The sequence below is a fragment of the Sorex fumeus genome, unplaced genomic scaffold (genome assembly GCF_029834395.1).
Source record: "Sorex fumeus unplaced genomic scaffold, SorFum_2.1 ptg000086l, whole genome shotgun sequence".
Classification (NCBI taxonomy): Eukaryota; Metazoa; Chordata; class Mammalia; order Eulipotyphla; family Soricidae; genus Sorex; species Sorex fumeus.
In genome coordinates this window covers 32,298,186-32,318,255 of record NW_026606143.1, presented here as the reverse complement: position 1 = coordinate 32,318,255, position 20,070 = coordinate 32,298,186, and the positions used below count along the sequence as shown (strand labels likewise).

Here is a 20,070-nt window from a genome sequence, read left to right as displayed (position 1 = left end):
GATCACTAAGAAAATGAGGGTTAGAGGAATCAGTAGGGATGGAAGCGGTGTGCTGAAAGTAGATAAAGGATCAAACATGATAACCACTCAGTTATCTGCATTGCAAACCATAATGCCTCAAAGTAGAGAGTATGGGGAATATTCTGCCATGGAGGCAGGGGGAGGGTGGGAAAGGGGGGGTATACTGGGGATATTGGTGGTGGGGAATGTGCACTGGTGGAAGGATGGGTGTTTGATCATTGTATGATTGTAACTCAAACATGAAAGCTTGTAACTATATCTCATGGTGATTCAATACAATTTTTTTGAAAAGATGCACCTGCCCTGATGGTGTCCAATAGACATAAGCATAAAGAAATGGGGGGAAAGTCTTTGGCCATCAGCACACAAAACTGCTTTGTGAAGGGTCAAGGGCAGTCATGAAAGAGGGCCTTTTTAGAGAAAAAATGGGAAGTCCCTCCTCCCAAGTTCGGGGGTGCTGGGAAGAGTAAGCTCCTACCGAGGCTGGGATGCTGCTGTCAACCAAGGGCAGAAACATGGATTCTCTCCACGGCTGGGCCATGGAAAGGAGCATCTCTGTCAACCTGTCCATGGTGATGAACTTTCCAGCCAAGCTTCTCACCTAGCTTTTCTCTTTCTCTTCCCTTCTTCAGTGCCTCCGAGCTGGAGAGCAGACACAGAGGGTTCTGAACCCTTTTAAACACACCCGGAGCACAAGTCAGGAAGGTGGGGCATGGACTAATTTTGAGTGTCTGGAAATAAAAGCTAAACACAGGTGTGTTCTGTACAGTGGCAATGTTCCTGAATCCACAAGAATTCTTTATAAATAAACTAGAAAACAAACCATTCCGGTTACCACATTTCATCCTAGTTTCCAGGAACACACACAAATAGTTCAGGTCTTTGTACATTATTTTGGAGTGGATTTTCAGGCATCCACTTAAGGTAACTGACTCATTTTCTAGAAAGCTACATAAACTGACAATCTAGGACTCAAAATGAGGGCAACATGCCCCGTGACTTTTGGCACAGCAGAGAAAAAGCAGAGCTCAGGGAAACCACCTTAATTGACTATAAAGAAAAACATCACTGGAACTTGGGGTAAATAGAAAAATCTCTATGATGAAAGCTTTCCACTTTAGAAAACAGTGAACTCGGGTCTTTGGTCTCAAATCAGCCACAGACTAAAGAAGCATATCAAAACTCACATTCTAAGTATCCCAGGAAATTGAGTCACTTTACAATATGAAGAGTGCAACAATCACTCGAATGAAATTCTGTGCCATCCCTGAACTCAGAGCTAGGGGAAAGAATTTTTCATCACTGCAAGCAGGGTATGATGTTTTCAGATTCCAATTTTCCCACTCTGAGCAGGCCAAATACAGCATGCTTCCTTTACAAGTTCTTGCCAAAACATCACCTGCTGTGAACTCAACCCCCTTCTGGTACATTTTCCTCCTTTTTGCCAGATCCGTTGATGCTCAAGGGTTACTCCTGGCTCTCGGATCACTCCTGATAGTGCTTAGGGGACCATATGGGATGCTGGAGATCAAATCCTTGTCAGCATTCAGACACGCAAAGCAAGAACCTTATACACTGTACGATCTCTCTGGCCACTTTTCCTCTATTTTTAGTGACTTTATATCATGGCGGGCTGGAGCAATAGCACAGTGGGTAGGGCATTTGCCGTGCATGTGGCCGACCCGGGTTTGATTCCCCCGTCCCTCTTGGAGAGCCCGGCGAGCTACCAAGAGTATCCCACCCACACAACAGAGCCTGGCAAGCTCCCCGTGGCATATTCCATATGCCAAAAACAGTAACAACAAGTCTCACAATGGAGACGTTACTGGTTCCCGCTCAAGCAAATTGATGAACAATGGGACGACTGTGTTCCAGTGCTCTGCTCCAGTTATATCATGGCATTCTCACTTCAACAGTGCAGGGAGCCCATCCCCGAGAGCTCTTCCATTCCCATTTCTAAAGTCAGAGAAAGCTGCCAAGGTTGAAGTGATAATTCCAAGGATTACGGGTCCCAGTGGTAGCCCCCTCCCTGCATGAAGGCCCTTTGCACACAGGACTGTAATCTTGACGGAAGTCCATGAGGTGGGTTTCATCACTCGGGAAACTGAGAATCAGAGGGCCTAAGAGACATGTTCAAAGACACACAACCCAAAATCGTGGAGCCGGGCTTTAAACCTTTGTTCAGCTAAGCTCAGAGGCCAGTGGCATCTACCCATCTCACATTCTGTTTCCAATAAACAGCAGTGCTAGAGCCAGGTGCAGTGGATATCTCAGGGGAATAGAAGTCCCAATTCTGAAGAAGTGCCAGTGAGAGAGAGACTTGATAAGACAGAACACAGGAAATAAGAAGAAAACAGACATTTAAAAAGCACAATGGACTTGCTTTAGGCAACAAAGCCCAAAGGGCCTAAGTATGTGATGCAGCCCAAGTTAATACTGGTCATGCTCTTAGCTCTACAGAAAGCAGGTGTGAGCAGATAGAGGGTACCCCAGGCATCAGCATCATGGTCTGGTCCAAGCCAGGGAGGATACATGAGCAGGATGGGGACATCTCAGGACAGCTGGCATTGCTCTTTGCAGTGCTCTTACTAAACAATGATGAGCACCAAGGTCGGGAAGCCACTGTGAGGCCAGACTGCTTGGAAGAGGGGTGCCAAGAAAATCTAGTAGGTTCTCAGTCAAGGAGCAGAAAATGACTCAAGATTTGTGTTGGAATAAAGAACTGTCAAGGGCTGTCAGAGGATGATAAAAAAAAAGAGGAGCTGGGTGCTAGAGGGGAAAAGGGGTACAAATACCAGCCTAGGACTGGGTCCACCAGGGACTGCATGCAGGTTCTAGTGCTGTGGGCTCATTGCTGCGGCAGATAAGAGCAAGGGGAGTGTTTAATGCCATGGGCACATGTTTATAATCATGTTAATGCTTTTAATTTTGTTGGGTGATTAATGCATCTCACCTCCCAAATGCCCAAGATGTCACACACACACACACACACACACACACACACACGTACACACAGTCTTTAGTTACTTTCCATCCACTTAATCAAGGAAGTGGAAGTATGCAAGGACCTCGAGGCATTAGCAGAGGGAAGTGGACTGTGGTGAGGGTGAGGAGCTGGGACCTTGCAAGCCGAACATATTGTGAAATTATGGTGCATACATAAACATTGGAAAGAAGAAAAATCTATCAAGAAAATTAAAATGCCAAGGTAGTCCTGGCCTGAGAAGCAGGATCAAGTTAAGGGATTCCGTGTGGCAGTATCTGGAGGATCAACTTTGCAAATGCAGTGTTAACATCTGTGAGCACTTTGCAAATGCACTATTAGCATCTGTGAACTGCTCCAGGTCTCCTAGAGTTAAGTGATGAAACCCCGAGGGTATGGCTGAAGTAGCTTTCCACATCTGCCTGGTTCCTTCAGACAGAGCACTTTAGAAAACCAATTGTTTTTTTTTTCTTTAGACAGAACCTCAGCAGGTGAGGTAGAAAGGAAATCATCAAGAAGAATGGGCTCTTATATATGGTCACGTGGCAAGGACAGGAATATAATAATACGTTAAGGGAGAAGAATTTGATGAAGAAAGAAAAAGAAGGCTCTTTTTGCCCCAGTTTTGACAAAATATTATTGGCTGATTTTCAAATAAAAAGAGGCTGTTCCCTCTAAACGTAAACAGGAAAATGTACCTTCTCCACCCATGGCAAAGAATGGCAGCAATTTAATTCCCACATTGCTTGATCATCAAGGGAAAGCACCGTAGCACTTTTGCTGTAGAGAAACGCCCTTTCATGCAGACTGTTTTTACTGTCTGCTACCCACTCTCCTTTACAGTCCCCCCATACTCACACTCCAAAATATTTCCCAGCAGAGAAAGAGGCTACATGCATGCAATCTTTATTATGGACAATCATTATAATTGTTCCCTTTTATTATTTGATGTTGCTATTCATCTCTTATGTGCCTGGTTTATACATTAAAATATAGCATGAATAATATTCAGTACTACAGTGACTTTCAGGCATCCACTGGGGACCATGGACATCTTCTCCATAACGGAGGATTCCTATAGGAATCTAACAGATGTGCTAATTAAAGCCTTATGTGTATTATGCTCCACATAGCCAACAACCTTTTTAAAAAACTGGTGGGCAACACCTGGCTATGCTCAGGGCTGACTCCTGGCTTTCCTGGTGGGCACAGGGTGGTGCTGGAGATCGAATCCAGGTTAGCTGTGTAAGGCAAACACCCTACCCACTGTACTATGCCTCCGGCATGTCCAGCAATTTTCTTATTCTATGTGCTTGAAATAAGTAGGGGAGAAAATTTTACAGGTTAGGAGGTTGGATATGTCCTATGGGGCTCAGCGAAGATGGGGGACAATTGGTTATTCCAGAAGGGTACCCTTAGTATAGTCTATTGCACAATTTTTGAATGGAGTGGGCCAGCTCACCACCTAAAATATTTTGACCTTTGAGCAAGCTACTTTACCTTTGGGGTCTGGCCCTTAGAACACACAACCTCTACAGTTGCTTCTTAAAGGAAACCATCCTTGATGATAATGGCCCCAAGGTAAAAAAAAATCTTGGGGTGGGAGTCTGGGGGGAAGGCAAGATCATGTTCCCTCCCTCTCAGTAATGGTCAGAGGCAGTGGTATCCAGTCTTATTTCCACCCTAAGCCCTGTTCTCACTCCCTTTTGAATGCCAATCTTTGTAGCCCCAAAAGAGTGAAAGTACTCATGATGGGTCCCAGTCACACCCATGCTAAGTCCCTTGAATCCATCTTACACTGAAGACTACTCAGCTTGGCATCATAGTCAGCCATCATAAAAACCCAGTACTTCAGAGAGAACTTCCTTATTCCAGGCATCATGTAGACAATATGCCTTTCAACCACCCACCTGGCAAGTACGTTGCATAAAAGCACCCACAGTACCCCGCCCAGGCCCTGTGAAGCTGCATCACTTCACACAGATATTATAGATCTCTGTATGTTTACAGGGCTCTGCTAGTAATGATAACAAAATCATCTGACCTTAGCCCAAACAAGACAGGCAAAATTCTCCCAGGCATGCTACCTGACTTTGATCTGAACAGCAAACATTCTTGAAGCGTTTTCTGCCTATGAGGCATGACCTGCCTTTTTAAAGGGCATCCTTGGATAATTTCTGACAGCGCTTGGCAGAAGGAGCTGCTGGGAAGGTGGGATATCCATCCAAGGAGGCTGCCTTCTGAGCTAGCTCTTCTGGGACAGCCGCTTTCTGCAGCGCCATGGAAATCTGCCAGCTTTTTCCCAGGCAAACTGAATCTACTCAATTTTCAAGTTCATTTACTCACCTGGATACATTGGACTTAGCCACATCAAGACCAAAGATAAAGACGCCTCAGGAGTTCCAGACCATGACAATGAGGGGTATCCAGAGCTTAAAAAAATTTGTCCAACCCAGTCAACACGCCACAGATTTTTCACCTTATTGTGCTTACCTTGTTGATGAGAGTGACTATATCTCCTTCTTTGATTGTCAATTCATCATCATTCTGTGCTTCATATGGGAATATTACTTTGCAGTAGTCCTTGGCTGTAAGAAGAAAAGAAAACACCAGATTTCAATCATTTTCTCAAAGCAATTGGCTCAGGAGAGCATGTTCTTTCTCACAGACTTCCAAAGGAAACACACTTAGCAGAGAGCATACCATTACTATTCAGAGAAAGAGGCACTTCAGAAAACTAACCCAGATTGCTCATCATGACCTTATATGCATTCACATCATTGTTTCCCCTCATAAATTATGCAGTGTCATGAAATGCTACTGCCTGCCTTGATTAAGCAGAAAAGGTCTTTCTGTTCTCCGGAAAATGCATAAGTGAATTTTAATTCCCTTTATTTTATTTTTAACTTTTATTAGTGAAACACCATGAGGTACAGTTGTAGACCTACAAATTTTTGTGCTTGGGTTTCAGTTATACAATGATCAAGTACCCATCCCTCCACTAGTGCCCATTTTCTACCACCATGGATCCCAGTATCCCTCACACCCCCCATCTCCCCTGTCCCACCCTGCCTCTGTGGCAGGGCATTCCCTTTTCTTCTTTCTCTCCTTTTGGGTGCTGTGGCTTCCAAAAGAAGCACTGAGTGAGAATTATATTCGGTCTATAGTCTACTTTCAGCATGCATCCCCCATCCTGGGAGGATCCTGCCAACACCCTTTATTTGGTGCTCCCTTCTCTATCTGAGCTGACTTTTCCCCTAGCGTGTGTGGCTGGCCTCCAAGCCATGGAGTAAACTAATTCCCTTTATTTCATATACCATTTTGTATTGCTTTTGGTGCATGCACAAGCAGATATAATATACAGAGAGCAGAGCTGGAGAGAGAGTGCTGGGGTTAAGGCATTTACCTTACATGTGGCTCACGCTGGTTTGATATACAGCACTGTGTGTGGCCCCCTGAGTCCCACCAGAGACTACTCCTGAGTCAGAAGTAGCTGCCGAGTATCACTGGATGTAGCCTGTCTCAGCCTGTTTCCTGACATAACCCCTCCCAAGTTTACATGTTTTCCTTCAGCACTGCTTTCTATGCATCACTAAATCTGGAACTATGTATCTGTATATGTTATAAAGCCAATATGGTGCTTAAATCAAAGTTAAAGACTCCAAAATGGTCCATCTTAAGAGACAGATGTTGATGTGTTTATGTGCAAACAAATAATCAACAAATACTGGCAACAAATACAAATATGTTACACACACACACACACACACACACACATACAGGAGAGGCTAAACAGAACTTGTATAAATATGTCCCTTGGCCTCTCTGTTTGGGAACCTGCCTATTCACAGAGAGGGCTATTTACCAACAAATATTTATCATCCCTCAGCAGAGATGGAAGAACACTGAGGTTCCTAAAAATAAGTTTAAATATGCCTTAAATAATATGTTTTTGAAGGCCTGTCTGATGTCAAATCTCTACATAAAAACAACAGTATAGAAGGCAAGTGAACAATTTTATAAGGCATTTTGGAGTTTAAAACTTGGAAAACTAGAGTTTGATAACTCAGGATAGAGGTGAAAGGCAAATTCAACAAACTTAGTATGAACTGGGATAGAGACCTATTGTTCTATATCAAAGTCAATGATCCTAATGGCTTTGAATGGCCTTAAATATTTTTCAAGGATTGGGCCACTTCCTGATCATAGATCAAAACTTAGAGCTATATACAAAAGTATTAATTATCTGTCCTGACTACAGTTTATACTGCTGAAAAGTGGGTACCACTCAATGACACAGAAGACAGACAATTAAAAATCAATAAAACACACCCTGTGGCTTAGAGCTGGTCTAGCTATAATATATTGTACAGAGGGGATAAAGGAAGACGAGGAGAATCAAAGAGAGTGAGACATAAATGTTTCTCTGTGGATGCTTTTGCTTTCTGTCCAATTATTTGAAGCAATCAATGACAGTCATACTCTAGTGCTGGAAACCTTTCATCCTATGTACAATTTGCCACTTTTGCCTTTTATTTCCTTTGCTGAGAGGTACAACATGCACTAGTAACCACATCACATTTTGCCTAAATATTTTTAGGTTCACATAGCTACCAACATTCCATCTCTCTTTAATTGGTAGTAGTAAACTTTCCAAACTCAGAATACGTAAAACAACTTTAAATTGGATAGTGACAGCTCCTTACCAATTTTCCTACAACTTTGCTAGTTAAATATGACCACCCAACTTCAAGGCACACAATACTGAAACATTATTCTGCAGAGATGGGGAATTAAGAATAATTCTTTGGTGGAGGTGGTGGTGAGTGGGGTGAGCTGAGAGGGAGATTGTACAGGGCTGGCAGTATATGACCTTGCATCGAGCTAACTCCACCATAATCACTAGTATCATATATTGCACACACCCATGCAGGTATAGCCCTAGAGGCCCCCAAGCATCACAGGTTCTGGTTATGTAGGCCCCTAAAGCACTGTTGGGATGGCCCGGGGTATCCCCAACACCAAGAGGGCCAGAACACTATTGCATCTTTGTGCTGAACTACAGGCCCAGCAAGTCAAGAATTGAGGAAAGAGGACCTCAGGTCTCCTGAGCACCACTTAAGAGCCCTTCTCTGCGCCCCAGCCCCCATCTGTAAAAAGAAAGACTTCATTGCATCAAAACTATGGAGATGCTTTATAAACAACTTAAGACACATGTGGTCAACAAAACAAAGGACCAAGCCATGGTTTTGCTCCTTTTCATCAACTGAGGGTGCTGGTTAACTGAGGTGCTGGTTAACTTCCCAGTGCACTGAATCCTAATGTGTTCAGGCATTGCATTCAAGAACAGAGCACTCTCCATCAGCTCTGGGCATGAATCAAGTATGTCGAGACAAAGAATGTTTGTCCCACTCCTCTGTGTGGGTGATAGGTTCAGTAATGAGCATGTGATCTACTTCCAGCTAATGAGATGCGAGAGAAAAACCTGCAGTTGGGTGGGGATGTTTTACTGGTTTCCTGGATTAAAGCAGAGAAATAAAGATGGGAGTTTCCCTGCTCTTATACATTCAGCCTGGTTTTATCCTTGTTGGTAAAAAGAACAAGGATTGCCACCATTAAAGTCCTATTTCTGCCATAAAAGGAAAGTCAAGAAAATTACAGAGGAGGGTAACCCTGAGCTCTGACAGTGTGGAGATTTCTGACATTAACCAATTTCAGAAAGCCTGTCTCTGGATTGCTTGTTACCCAACTTAATAAAACTCTACTGCTTACCACTATGAGTGATCAGGACAGTGTTTATCCCTGAAAGTAGGAGACACTATGTCATGAAGGAACTTGGTAAAAGAAAAGGGACATTTCTTGTTCCTTCCTCTAGAACATTTGAATAGGCTTTTACTTAAAATCCAATTTTTATTGAGTCACCACTATAAAACAGATATTATCAGTATTTGGGCCTGTGATACACAAGTCAGTCTGATCCTAGTTTTAAATTAACTAATTAATTTTGACACACCTGACAGTGCTCGGGGTTACTCCTGGCTCTGTGCTCAGAGATCATTTCTGGAAGGGCTTGGGAGACCAGATGTGGTACCAGGAATTGATCTCTGGTCGGAGGTGTGCAAGGGAAGCATCCTACCCACTGTACTATCTCTCAGGGCTAGCTTTTTAAATTATGGGTTGTGGCCCCACATGGGGCTGTGTAACTGAATGTGCGAATTGTGGGAAATGTGGCATCAATAAGATCTTGCTGAATGTGCAATGACCAAATCTTAATTCGAAATCAACCATATTATGAATCTGAGGTGTTTGTAGCAGCATAACCCAGTGTTGCATTTCTCAGGCAAAAAAGGGATCCAGGGTGTAAAATGATTTAAGAAGGACTAACGCCCCCCCCCCCCCCATCTTCACTTGAAGTGACAAGCTAATGCTAACAGAAAGGCAGGAGAAAAGAAATGATAGGAATAAAAGACAAACACATGAATAGCATAAACTCACAATGATGGAGTATTGTGTTTTAGAGAAAGGCAGCACTAAGTTCAGAAGAGTCCTCACAAAAGAGGGGGCAATTGATAGGTCTTGAAGACTGCAATTCCAAAGCCTTCTGGGATGTGAAAAGATTCAAATTTTTAAATGAGTTGCAGACATAGAAGGAGCAGAAGGAATGAAATTAATTTTTGGAGGCAGACGTTTCCATCTATTCATCAATTAGAGGCATTTAATTAGCCCACGATCAAATAGGAATAAATACACACAGAGAAAGAAACAAAGGTGCAATTTATCAAGTGACTGAGGTGATTTTCTCTTTATATTTCCTTTAGAATGATTAACACAAAACCCAGAATACTGAATTAGCATCAGACTGACGAACAAAGTCAGTTCTTCTCATTTTGTGTCAGAGTCCTTTAGGGATCTGAAAAAACCAACAATGTTTCTTCCCAAAAAAGGGTGAACCACCACTGACATACACTGAAAGGTATGGGGCAAATGTACTAGGAGGTTCCAGGACCTGGGCCAGTGCCCTATTTCAGGTCAGGGGCCCCTGAACTTCTTTAGAATTGGCTTTCTCCAATTTTAATGCTTAGACAAAGGCAACAGGAAAATCTTACTCTATTAAAATGACCAAGAAGTAGGAGTCAGATCGACAGTACAGCAGGTAAGGCAATTGCCTGTCATGTGGCCCACCCCAGTTTGATCCTTGGTTTCCCATCTGGTCCCCTAAGCCCACCAGGAGTGATCCCTGAGTGCAGTCAGGAGTAAGCCCTAAGCACTGCCAAGTGTGGCCCCAATACCAAATAAATAAATAAATAAATAAAACCACCAAGAACTGTAGTTATGCTTTCTCACCCCTCTCCAGAAGAACATCATTATTTTCATGTTTAAGGTTCTAGAAATGCATGTGATTAAAAACAGATCGGTTAAGAAACTGAACTCACATGCCTATAACCCATTTGGGTCTCTTAGGCTGGTTTTATAATCTATTCATATAAACAAACAAAAATATCCTCTAGTTTAAAGAAATGAAAGCAGAACTAACAAAATTAATGCACTGGCAAGCAAAACATACACACACATCAGGAAATGGCATTAAATTTATTATTGGGGTTCCATTTTAAAACATGTGTCATAGAGTCTGCTAGGAAGCTTTCCAGAATTTTGAGCAGAGGCAGAAACTACCAGGTCATGTCAAGAACTCTTTTTCCAGGAGGAAAAAAAATGTATCAAGTTCCGTGATGTCTACTACTTTCATCAATATCAGTATCTGCAAAAATTTTAAAAATAAAACCACCATTCTTAGCAAAGCTTTGACAGCGGGTATATGATGGGGCTCAGTACTGGGAATTCATTTCAGGCATTCTCACATCCCAGGGATGAGCTCAGCCACTTGAGCTATTTCTCTGACCCCCAAGCTTGAAATTGCACAGCGGTAGGGCGTTTGCCTTGCAGGCAGCCAACATGGCCGACCCGAGTTCGATTCCTCCGCCCCTCTCAGAGAGCCTGGCAAGCTACCGAGAGTATCTTGCCCGCACGGCAGAGCCTGGCAAGCTCCCCGTGACGCATTCGATATGCCAAACACAGTAACAACAAAGTCTCCAATGGAGACGTTACTGGGCCCGCTCGAGCAAATTGATAAACAACAGGAAGACCTTTACCTTTTACCTTGTAATTAATTTCTTGGGGAGGTACACCTGATGGCATCTGGGGGATCATGTAGTGTGGGGGATCAAATCTGAGCTCCTGCGTATGAACCCCAGTCCTCTGAGTCATTTCACTGGCCCTCAAAATATGAGTCTCTTAAATATACAAATATTATCTGAGAAACAACTGTTCACAGTCCCTTATCCAGAAGCCCCAGGGAGAGAAATATTGAAAGGAAATGCTCTGTATGTACTACATTAAGTGTAGCGTGTCTACTACTATGTGGCATCCCCTAGCTGGACTGCAACTGTCCCCAACCACAAAACACATTAAAATTTTGCAGCACATGGAGGGAGACCCATGTGAAGTCAATCCTATATACAGACTCTCCATGTTTGTGAGGCTTGTTCAGGTTTGTGATGTTTGGCTAGGTGCTATGACCTTTAGGTTTTTCTGACCTCTTGAATGTTGGTATTGCAACAAGGCGGTGGCTTCTATCGCTCTGAGGACAAAGGAGATGAGATTGCGAGTAGTCTGGTTCTCAAGGAGCTGATGACTCCTTGATCATCAAAAGGATGCTTGCAAGACCCCTGACAAGGGAAACGGGGAGCCGCAGAGACTGAAGCATTTGACTCTGGCATCAGCATTCCATAAATGGAAGATCATTTCTCCCAGGAGAGACTTAGGGGCCCTTCTTGATGAGGAGCGCCACCTTGGGCAGTGTTCAGGGTTCTGAGCCTCAGACCAGAGGAAAAAGATGCAAAAGGTGTTTCCCACGACAGTCCAAGTGAGAAAGAGCTGGATCACCTGCTCCCCTGCTGTGTGCCCAGAACCCTTCGTTGGGGATCCCAATCACTAGCTCTCCCGGTGGGACCCAGCCTCCACCTGTGACTCAAAAGCCTGCGACTCACAGCAACAGGAAATATCAGAAGCATCCAATTGGCTCAGTGGCCGTCACACTTGAGCATCAGCACTAGGCTTGGAAAAAACTAGAACCTCTGGGGCTTCTACTTCCATAGGAGGCAGGTAGGGTCTGGAGCTCAGCGTTTCCAAATAGTTCCCATGGGGTGTGGAAGTGGATCTGGGCCCACATAGTGAGACCCACTGATGCAGCCATAGCTATTAGGAAGATTCAACGCTAGGAAGGATCAAAACACCTTTGGGGACCTGGACCTGGGGAAGGGGGGCAGGGGTGAACAACGTGATAGCGGTGCAAGACTGGGTGTGCCCTGTGACTTATGCAGATAGGATATGGTGTCCTGGCTGGTTTCTGGGGACATGGAGCTCATGGTAGGGGGAGACATGCAGACCGGGTTCTCCATTGACCCTGGCAGACTAACTGAGTAGCCAGTGTGCGCCTGGCAGCGGGGACTAGCAGTGTGTTGGAGGCGGCGGGGCGCTTGTTTCAGCCCACACCAGTGGTTCAGAACTGGGGTGAGTTTGCCCCCCAGGGGGCAATGGCAATGTCTAAAGACATCTGCGGCTCTCACAGCTCCAAGGAGAGCAAGTGGTCTTGGCATGAAGTAAGTGGAGGGGAGAGAGACTGGTGGGCACGGGTCAGGCCCCAGACAATGATCTGGGCCACAGAGTGATGCTGCTGAGGGGAAGAAGCCTTGACCCATACTGCGGCCAGATGGGGAGCCTACACGGAACACACAGCACCAGGGTGCAGCTCCAGCTCAGCCCTTCTCATCACACAGAAGCTGATAACAATCCCCACTCACAGCCATCACTTCTCACCCAGGCTGTGGCTGGGAGCAAGACACTTCCGATCATTTCAGAGCAATGAATTATGAAACCTTGGATTCTTTAAGAGAAGAAAGAGGGGGCTGGAGCCATAGCACAGAGGGTAGGGTGTTTGCCTTGCACGCTGCTAAACCAGGTTCGATTCCCAGCATCCTATATGGTCCTCCAAGCATTGCCAGGGGTGATTTCTGAGTGGATGAGCCAAGAGTAACCCCTGTGCATTGCTGGGTATGACCCCAAAAGAAAAAAAATGGAACAAAAAAAGAAAATCTGCACTGTTGGAGTAGCCCTGGTGGCCCCCAGTTCTGCTGGACCTGAGGATTGAATTGGTCCAGTTAGCTAATTAATACCGGCAAAGACCCACCCCTGAACCTCTTGAGCACTGCTTGGGAGCCCTCAAGGAAATAAAGGAAAACTGGGGGAATGGTAGCAACAAGGATATGTGACTGAGTGCTAAAGCGCATGCCTGACATACATGGGTTCGATTCGGGGCACCATCACCATTTCTTTTTCTTCTAAAAGAGGAAATGAAAGTCTGAAATGCAAAGACTCTCTGTTCTCTGGCATGGACCAGATCTCAGTTCCTCTGAACAGCACTTTGTACTGCTCAGATAAGAAGATTATGGGGGGGGGGGGGGAAGAAGGTCTTTGGGAGGAAAGGAAGTCCTCAGGGTGACAGGAAGGGAGGACATGAAGACAAGATCAAAGCTCCTAGGTGAGAGGCAACAGTGAAGCTACCCCTTCCGTTTTCACGTCACCTGTTTAAATAGGAAGCAAATTTGGGCAGGGACAGAGAAAGTTGATATTGGAACATTCGCATCTGCAAGGCAAGCGGGGAAGAGTTCTCACAGCTGCTGGGGGCCTACCGGTCTTTGCTTGTGTGCCTCCTGCTTCCTGACTCCCAGAGAGCACATGCTCCACTGCACAGCTTCTGGGAAAGCCTGCCTGCTTGGTCTGTGTTTGTGTGAACAAAATGGCTCACTCTTAGGGGGGAGAGACAGTCACTTGGACGCAGAGTGCGGTATGGACTTCCTACAGCAGCAGAGAGCCTGTTCAAGGGGTTCTGGCACCACTTTCACTGGGCAGGGTGGCGTAAAGAAACAGAACCGGGGTGTCTCTGAATTCTACTCTGCTTTGAGCCAATCAGATGCTACCAAGGGGGAGTACAGTGAGGACAGAGAAGGGGCCACTAGGACAATGATCGTTGGAAATGATCACTCTGGACAAAAACTGAGGGCTGAAAGGAGGGAAAGTGATGTGCATGACATACTTCAGTAACAATATTGCAAACCACAGTGATAAAAGGAAAATGAGAGAGAGAGAGAGAGAGAGAGAGAGAAGAAAAATTTCTGTCATTGAGGGCAGGCGGGGTGAGGGGGAGGAGGGAAACTGAGGATATTGGTGGTGGGAAATGTGCACTGGGGAAGGGACAGGTGTTGGAAGATTGTATGACTGAAACTCTGTCATGAACAACTTTTAGTAACTGTATATCATGGTGATTCAATAATAAAATGAAAGAACCCAACTTCATTTCAATCTCACCCATCCCCCACATCTCCCCATCTCTAACTCCCCCTTAGCCTTTGATGTGATGGGGGGATCCCCCAGTTCTCTTGCCTGGCCTTCCCCCAATAAACACAATAAGCTTTATTGGCACAGTACTCATGACTGATGGGGAAGAGCAGAGGGTTGAATGACTAATTGACCTGGCAAGCCCATGAAATACTAGAAATCACTGAAAACCCCTTGGAAGCCCCAAATAAACTTGATTCTTCTGGCAACGAAAGTGTACTGCTTCTCTTTCTCGTGACTGTGATTGGAAAAGGGGATTCACGATGAATACACTGCTTTTATTTTGTTTTATATTTTGTATCATAGCCAGCAGTGCTCAGGGGTTAGTACTGGCTCTGTGTTCAGGGTTACTCCTCTCGGGCTCAGGGGACCATATGGGATTCTGGGCATTGAACTTGGGTCCACTACGTGCAAGGCAAGTGCCCTCTCCACTGTATTATCACTCGAGCCCCATACACTGCTTTCAGAAAGTACTCCAGTGCCTGGTCTAATGTAATGTAGATCATTCTAACCACCATTTAGTAATGTGCCCACTAAGTACAAGGCACTTTTCTGGTTTTTGTGGTAAGAATATGAAGTTGAAGATGCAGACCCACCTTGAGGGAGCAACAGTCACCATGTGCGACCATCACAGGGGACAACTCTGAGAAAGCAAGTCAGCGATCACTTGATGAGAGGTGGCACATGTGTCCTGAACACAGTGCAGGTGAGCCTCAGTCCCACGGACATCACTTCTTCAGGAAGCCTTTGCACAAATTCGTTCAAGGATTATTTTCGCCTAACCCACCTGCACAACTGGTTTCTCTAAGACTCTCCAATCTTAAGATGAAATTATTTGCACAGAAAGATGCTAACTAGCCCTTAGTTTGGGGCTATTTTTCTATCCCACCATGGATACACACAAACACACACCAAAAAATGGGCTAGAGAGATAGCACAGCGGGCAGGGTGTTTGCCTTACATGCCGACCGGAGTTCCATTCCTCCGCCCCTCTCTGAAAGCCTGGCAAGCTACCAAGAGTATCCCATCCGCAGCGCAGAGCCTGGCAAGCTCCCCCTGGCATATTCGATATGCTAAAAGCAGTAACAACAAGTCTCACAATGGAGACGTTACTGGTTCCCACTCAAGCAAATCGATGAACAATGGGAGGGCAGTGCTACGTTGCTACCAAGTATACAAATGGGCATCAGTTTTAGTGAGAAAGAGAAACAGCAGATGTGGTGAGCCAGAAGAACTTCAGGGTACTTCATTTATGAATATTTAGACAGCTCTCCTCTTGTTAAAAACATTATAGCAATCTGTCTCCCAGCATGCGTTTCAGATGAATTTCAATATTATAAAATCTTTATTGGAGGGGGATACGATGTAAGCTATTCAAATAAATCCTGACTAGCCAAGTTTCACTCTCACTCAGAAAATACTCTCACAAACCTTCTCTGAATCATTATAACTCTTCACAATTTTTGTGTATATAGTGCCAGAGATCGCCCCAAAAGCCTCCATCCCCGCCACCGAGAGCCTGGCAAGCTATTGAGGGTATCCAGTCCCCATGGCAGAGCCTGGCAAGCCACCCGTGATGTACCAAATATGCTAACAACAGTAGCTAAAATGGGTCTCATCTCCCTAACCCTGAAGGAGTCTCCAGCTGAGCTGGGAAGAACTAGAGGGCTCATACTAAGTAGACAGCACGCAAGTCAATTGGCGGGAAGGCGCCCCGCAGGCAGGTAGCCGTCAAGGCGGCCTGCAAGAGCACACCAGCTACAGGCGGCATGAAGAAGCAACACTGCTACTGGCCCGAGCAAGAAAGCGCAGGACTTCAACACCATTCTGTGCTCCCAGAGCTCGGCCGTCATGGCATTGCAGGAGGCATGCGAGTCCTACCTGGTGGGGCTCTTCGAGGATACCAACCTCTGTGCGTTCCCTGCCAAACGTGTCACCATTATCCCCAAGGACACCCAGCTGGCATGCCGCATCCGCGGAGAGAGAGCATAAAGTTTATGATGCTAAAATCTCAGGGCTGGGACAAATGGAGACGCTACTGGCGCCTGCTCGAGGAAAATCAATGATTAACGGGATGACAGTGACAGTGATAGTGATGGTGCCGGGGATCGAATGTTGGGCCTTGCAACATACAAAATAAGTTTTTGACTACTGAGTCACATCCCGGCCCTGACTTCTCATAACCCAATCCCAGTGTGGGCTGATATGTTAGCATTCTCAGGAGACATAGTGCAAGAAGGAGCTTTTCTCTGTACTGCAGGGCAATTTTGGTTAGATTTGTATTCCAACCAGAAGGAAGGAGACCAAGAGGCTCCCGAGCTCAGGGACATTGCTCAGGGTTGTGAGTAATCTGTGGCCTTCCACCTGCACACAGTGTGGTACCTAATCCCAGAAGAGGCCTGAGCAATAGGACAGAGCTTCAGGCACAGCACCACTGGGGTGGCCCAGTAGCCCCCAGACCCAGAGATGCCAGCAGCACTGTAGCTTTGGGTGCTCAAGATGAACCACCAGCCTAGCTGGCCAACAATTCCCAGGAGGCATATCTGGTCTTCCTGAGCACCACTTGGGAGCCTCTCTCACCTTACTCCCCAAGAAGAACCCAGAAGCAGCCAATGGAGAGGGTTCAGAGTGGACCAGAGCATAGCTCCTTACATTGTGCAGCTTTTAAACATTTTGCTTTGAAAAAGTTTCTTTATGACTTATTATCTACAAATGTTTGAGTTGTATACCCATTTTATGTATCACTATACTTTGGGTTGAGTTGAACTCAGAGACAAAGGGATCACGAGTGGAAACGTTTTAGAAGCTTTGGACTAATGTGCATCCCAGAAATGATGGGAGCCCAGACTTTGCCTTGCATGCAGCCAACACCCCATATGGTCCCTTGAACCCCATTAGGAGTGATCCCTGAGTGCAGAGTTAGGAGTAAGCCCTGAGCACTGCTGGGACTGTCCCCCAAACCAAAATAAATAAAAAGAATTTCAAAAAGAATTTACTCTTTACAGTGAAAGCCAGGAAGTATAATTAGATTAGACTGCAGAAACTCTTGGTTTGGGATCCGTGAAAAATGTCTGTCAGTAAGTAGGGCTCAAGGCTACACTGATAGCAATAGCCACTTACTAGCAACCTATGCACAAATTCTCGTTTTCTCTCTGGATTGCTCACCTATTCCTTTTGTCTCTTCCATTGGGCTCCTCAATTTCTTAACTGCAGAAACCTTCACTCTGAATATGAAGCTTTCGAAATGGAAGAGGATGAAGATGCAGAGAGAACCTGGGTTCTTTCTAATATATCTCCCCAACTTCAAGACAATGAAGAACAAGGTTAGACAAAAACAATTTTTGTCTGAGGTCTCTGAGATAGAAAGCACAACTGGTGCTAGAATCTGTGCTTTCTGACCCTTGACCAAAATACACTACCCATCCTCAGCAAAACCACTCCACAAACAGTACATCCCTGCACTGTGATGCATCTAGAGAGCAGGTGATGGGTGTGGTTAATAGATACCTTAAGACTGTACAGGGCTTGGGATAAAGTCAGGGAACTTCCAGATGCTAAAGGCAGCTAAGACTTACAAACAGTTCATTTCCAAACCCCAGGAAACCCATCTCAGATCCCAGAACTATCTTGAAATAACATCATCCAATATGGTGGTCACTGGTCATACATGGCCACTTATGCACTTGACTTATGACTTATGACTTCTCCACCTCAAGATATGTCATATATGGGAAAAACATGCCAGTTGTGATAATGTCACATGAGAAAGAAGATCAATATTATATAGGTTACATGCTGAAATGGCAATATTTTAATTATACTAAGTTAGAGGAGGAGCTGTCCTCCCGTTGTTCATCAATTTGCTCGAGCGGGCCCAGCAACGTCTCCATTGTGAGACTTCTTGTTACTGTGTTTGGCATATTGAATACTCTCGGTAGCTTGCCAGGCTCTCTGAGAGGGGTGGAGGAATCGAACCTGGCTCGGCCAGGTTGGCTGCGCACAAGGCAGATGCCCTACCGCTGTGCTATCACTCCAGCCCTATACTAAGTTAAACAAAAGAATTTTAGGTTCACCTCTTTCTTGTTTTCCTGTAGCTCCTTGAAAATATAAAATCACATACATGGCCTGCATACTATTTTTGTTGGCCAGCACAGCAGTAAAGCATAGCAAAGTCCCCACCCCATCCCCACCCACTCTTTGCTCATGCAAGATCCCCAAACTGGAATCTTCTATAAAACACAAAGGGAGACAAGGCATCAAGGGTGTGCTTTTGTCCAGAGGCCTGAGCCCTGAATGATAAGCCACATACCAGGGCCCCTGCAGACTATCCTGTTTTGTCCCTCACCCATACAAGACACACTCAGTTCCCTCCTGCTCAGCCTAACCCAAAGCAACCCACAAGTTAGTCAAAGTCCTATTTATTCTGGGCAGAGTTGAACAGTCTCACGTCTGTTAAGTTTTTTCCATTAAAAACAAAATTTCTCCTCTTCTTAGATTATTATTTCTGCAAACACACGTCAGGTAGGTGGAGGTTATTGGTTGTCATATGCCACGAAAGCAGTCTGTCCTAGGGACCACATTCCAATGACCTTTGAGGTTTGATGCACCTTTTCCATGCCCCTCTGCTCCAGCCCTCCAAGTGACTTTCCTAATGACCTTCACATAACTTAGCAGCTTGTTGACTGTTCCCACTACAGAAAGCACAGTTGAATGGAAGACAGGGGGATAGGTTACTATGCAATGAGAGATGCTTTTAGAAATAGTTTAACTTTCAGTTCTTATAAAAAAAAAAACCTTATGTAGGCACTACGATTTACAGAGCTGTTAATAACAGACTTTTAGGAATACAATGTTCTAACTCCCAACCCACCAGCAGTGTCAGCATCCCTCTACCAGTGACCCAATGTTTCCTCCCATCCCCACCCACTTCCTTAACAGACATGTTTTTGGGTTTAATCATTGTAGTTTGAGCCCCGTGCTTATAGCAATGTTGCCTCTAGTGATTTTGATATATATAGCCACCTGCCTCCTTACCACCAACTTATCCAAGACCTCTGACCAATGCTCCTGTGTCACCTCCTATCCACAGCTGCTTGTTTCTTCCTTTCATTTCTCTCCTTCCCTGGCATCGCACAGCGGTAGGGCGTTTGCCTTGCACGCAGCCAACATGGCCGACCCGAGTTCGATTCCTCTGCCCCTCTCGGAGAGCCTGGCAAGCTACCGAGAGTATCTCGCCTTCACGGCAGAGCCTGGCAAGCTCCCCGTGATGTATTCGATATGCCAAACACAGTAACAACAAAATCTCCAATGGAGACGTTACTGGGCCCACTCGAGCAAATCGATGAACAACGGGAGGGCCTTTACTTTACTTTACCTTTAATGTAGGAGTACTGCTATTTATTCAGCCACTGATTAAGCTGACAGAAGTGGGCATGAACTCCACTTCCCTGGCATTTTCATTTCTATAATCTAAGGCCGCGAGGTTGCCCACCTTTGATAGCTCCCAGTCCCTTGTCTTGTACCACAGATAAGTGAGAACATCCAGTAGTTGTCCTTCTTTAAATTTCACTCAGCTTTCAATTCTTAAAAAATAACTGACAGGGGCAAGGGAT

At 45.2% G+C, this 20,070-nt stretch overlaps 1 protein-coding gene across 3 annotated transcripts in view; it reads right to left on the bottom strand.

The window, feature by feature from the left end:
* Positions 1-20,070, bottom strand: part of SH3KBP1 (SH3 domain containing kinase binding protein 1) — a 388,497-nt gene that overhangs the window by 98,604 nt on the left and 269,823 nt on the right. For all 3 annotated transcript variants that reach the window (XM_056131073.1, XM_056131074.1, XM_056131075.1), the window contains one exon: positions 5,498-5,592. In XM_056131073.1, coding sequence (XP_055987048.1) covers positions 5,498-5,592 — 95 coding nt within the window. The remainder of the gene's footprint in view (positions 1-5,497; positions 5,593-20,070) is intronic.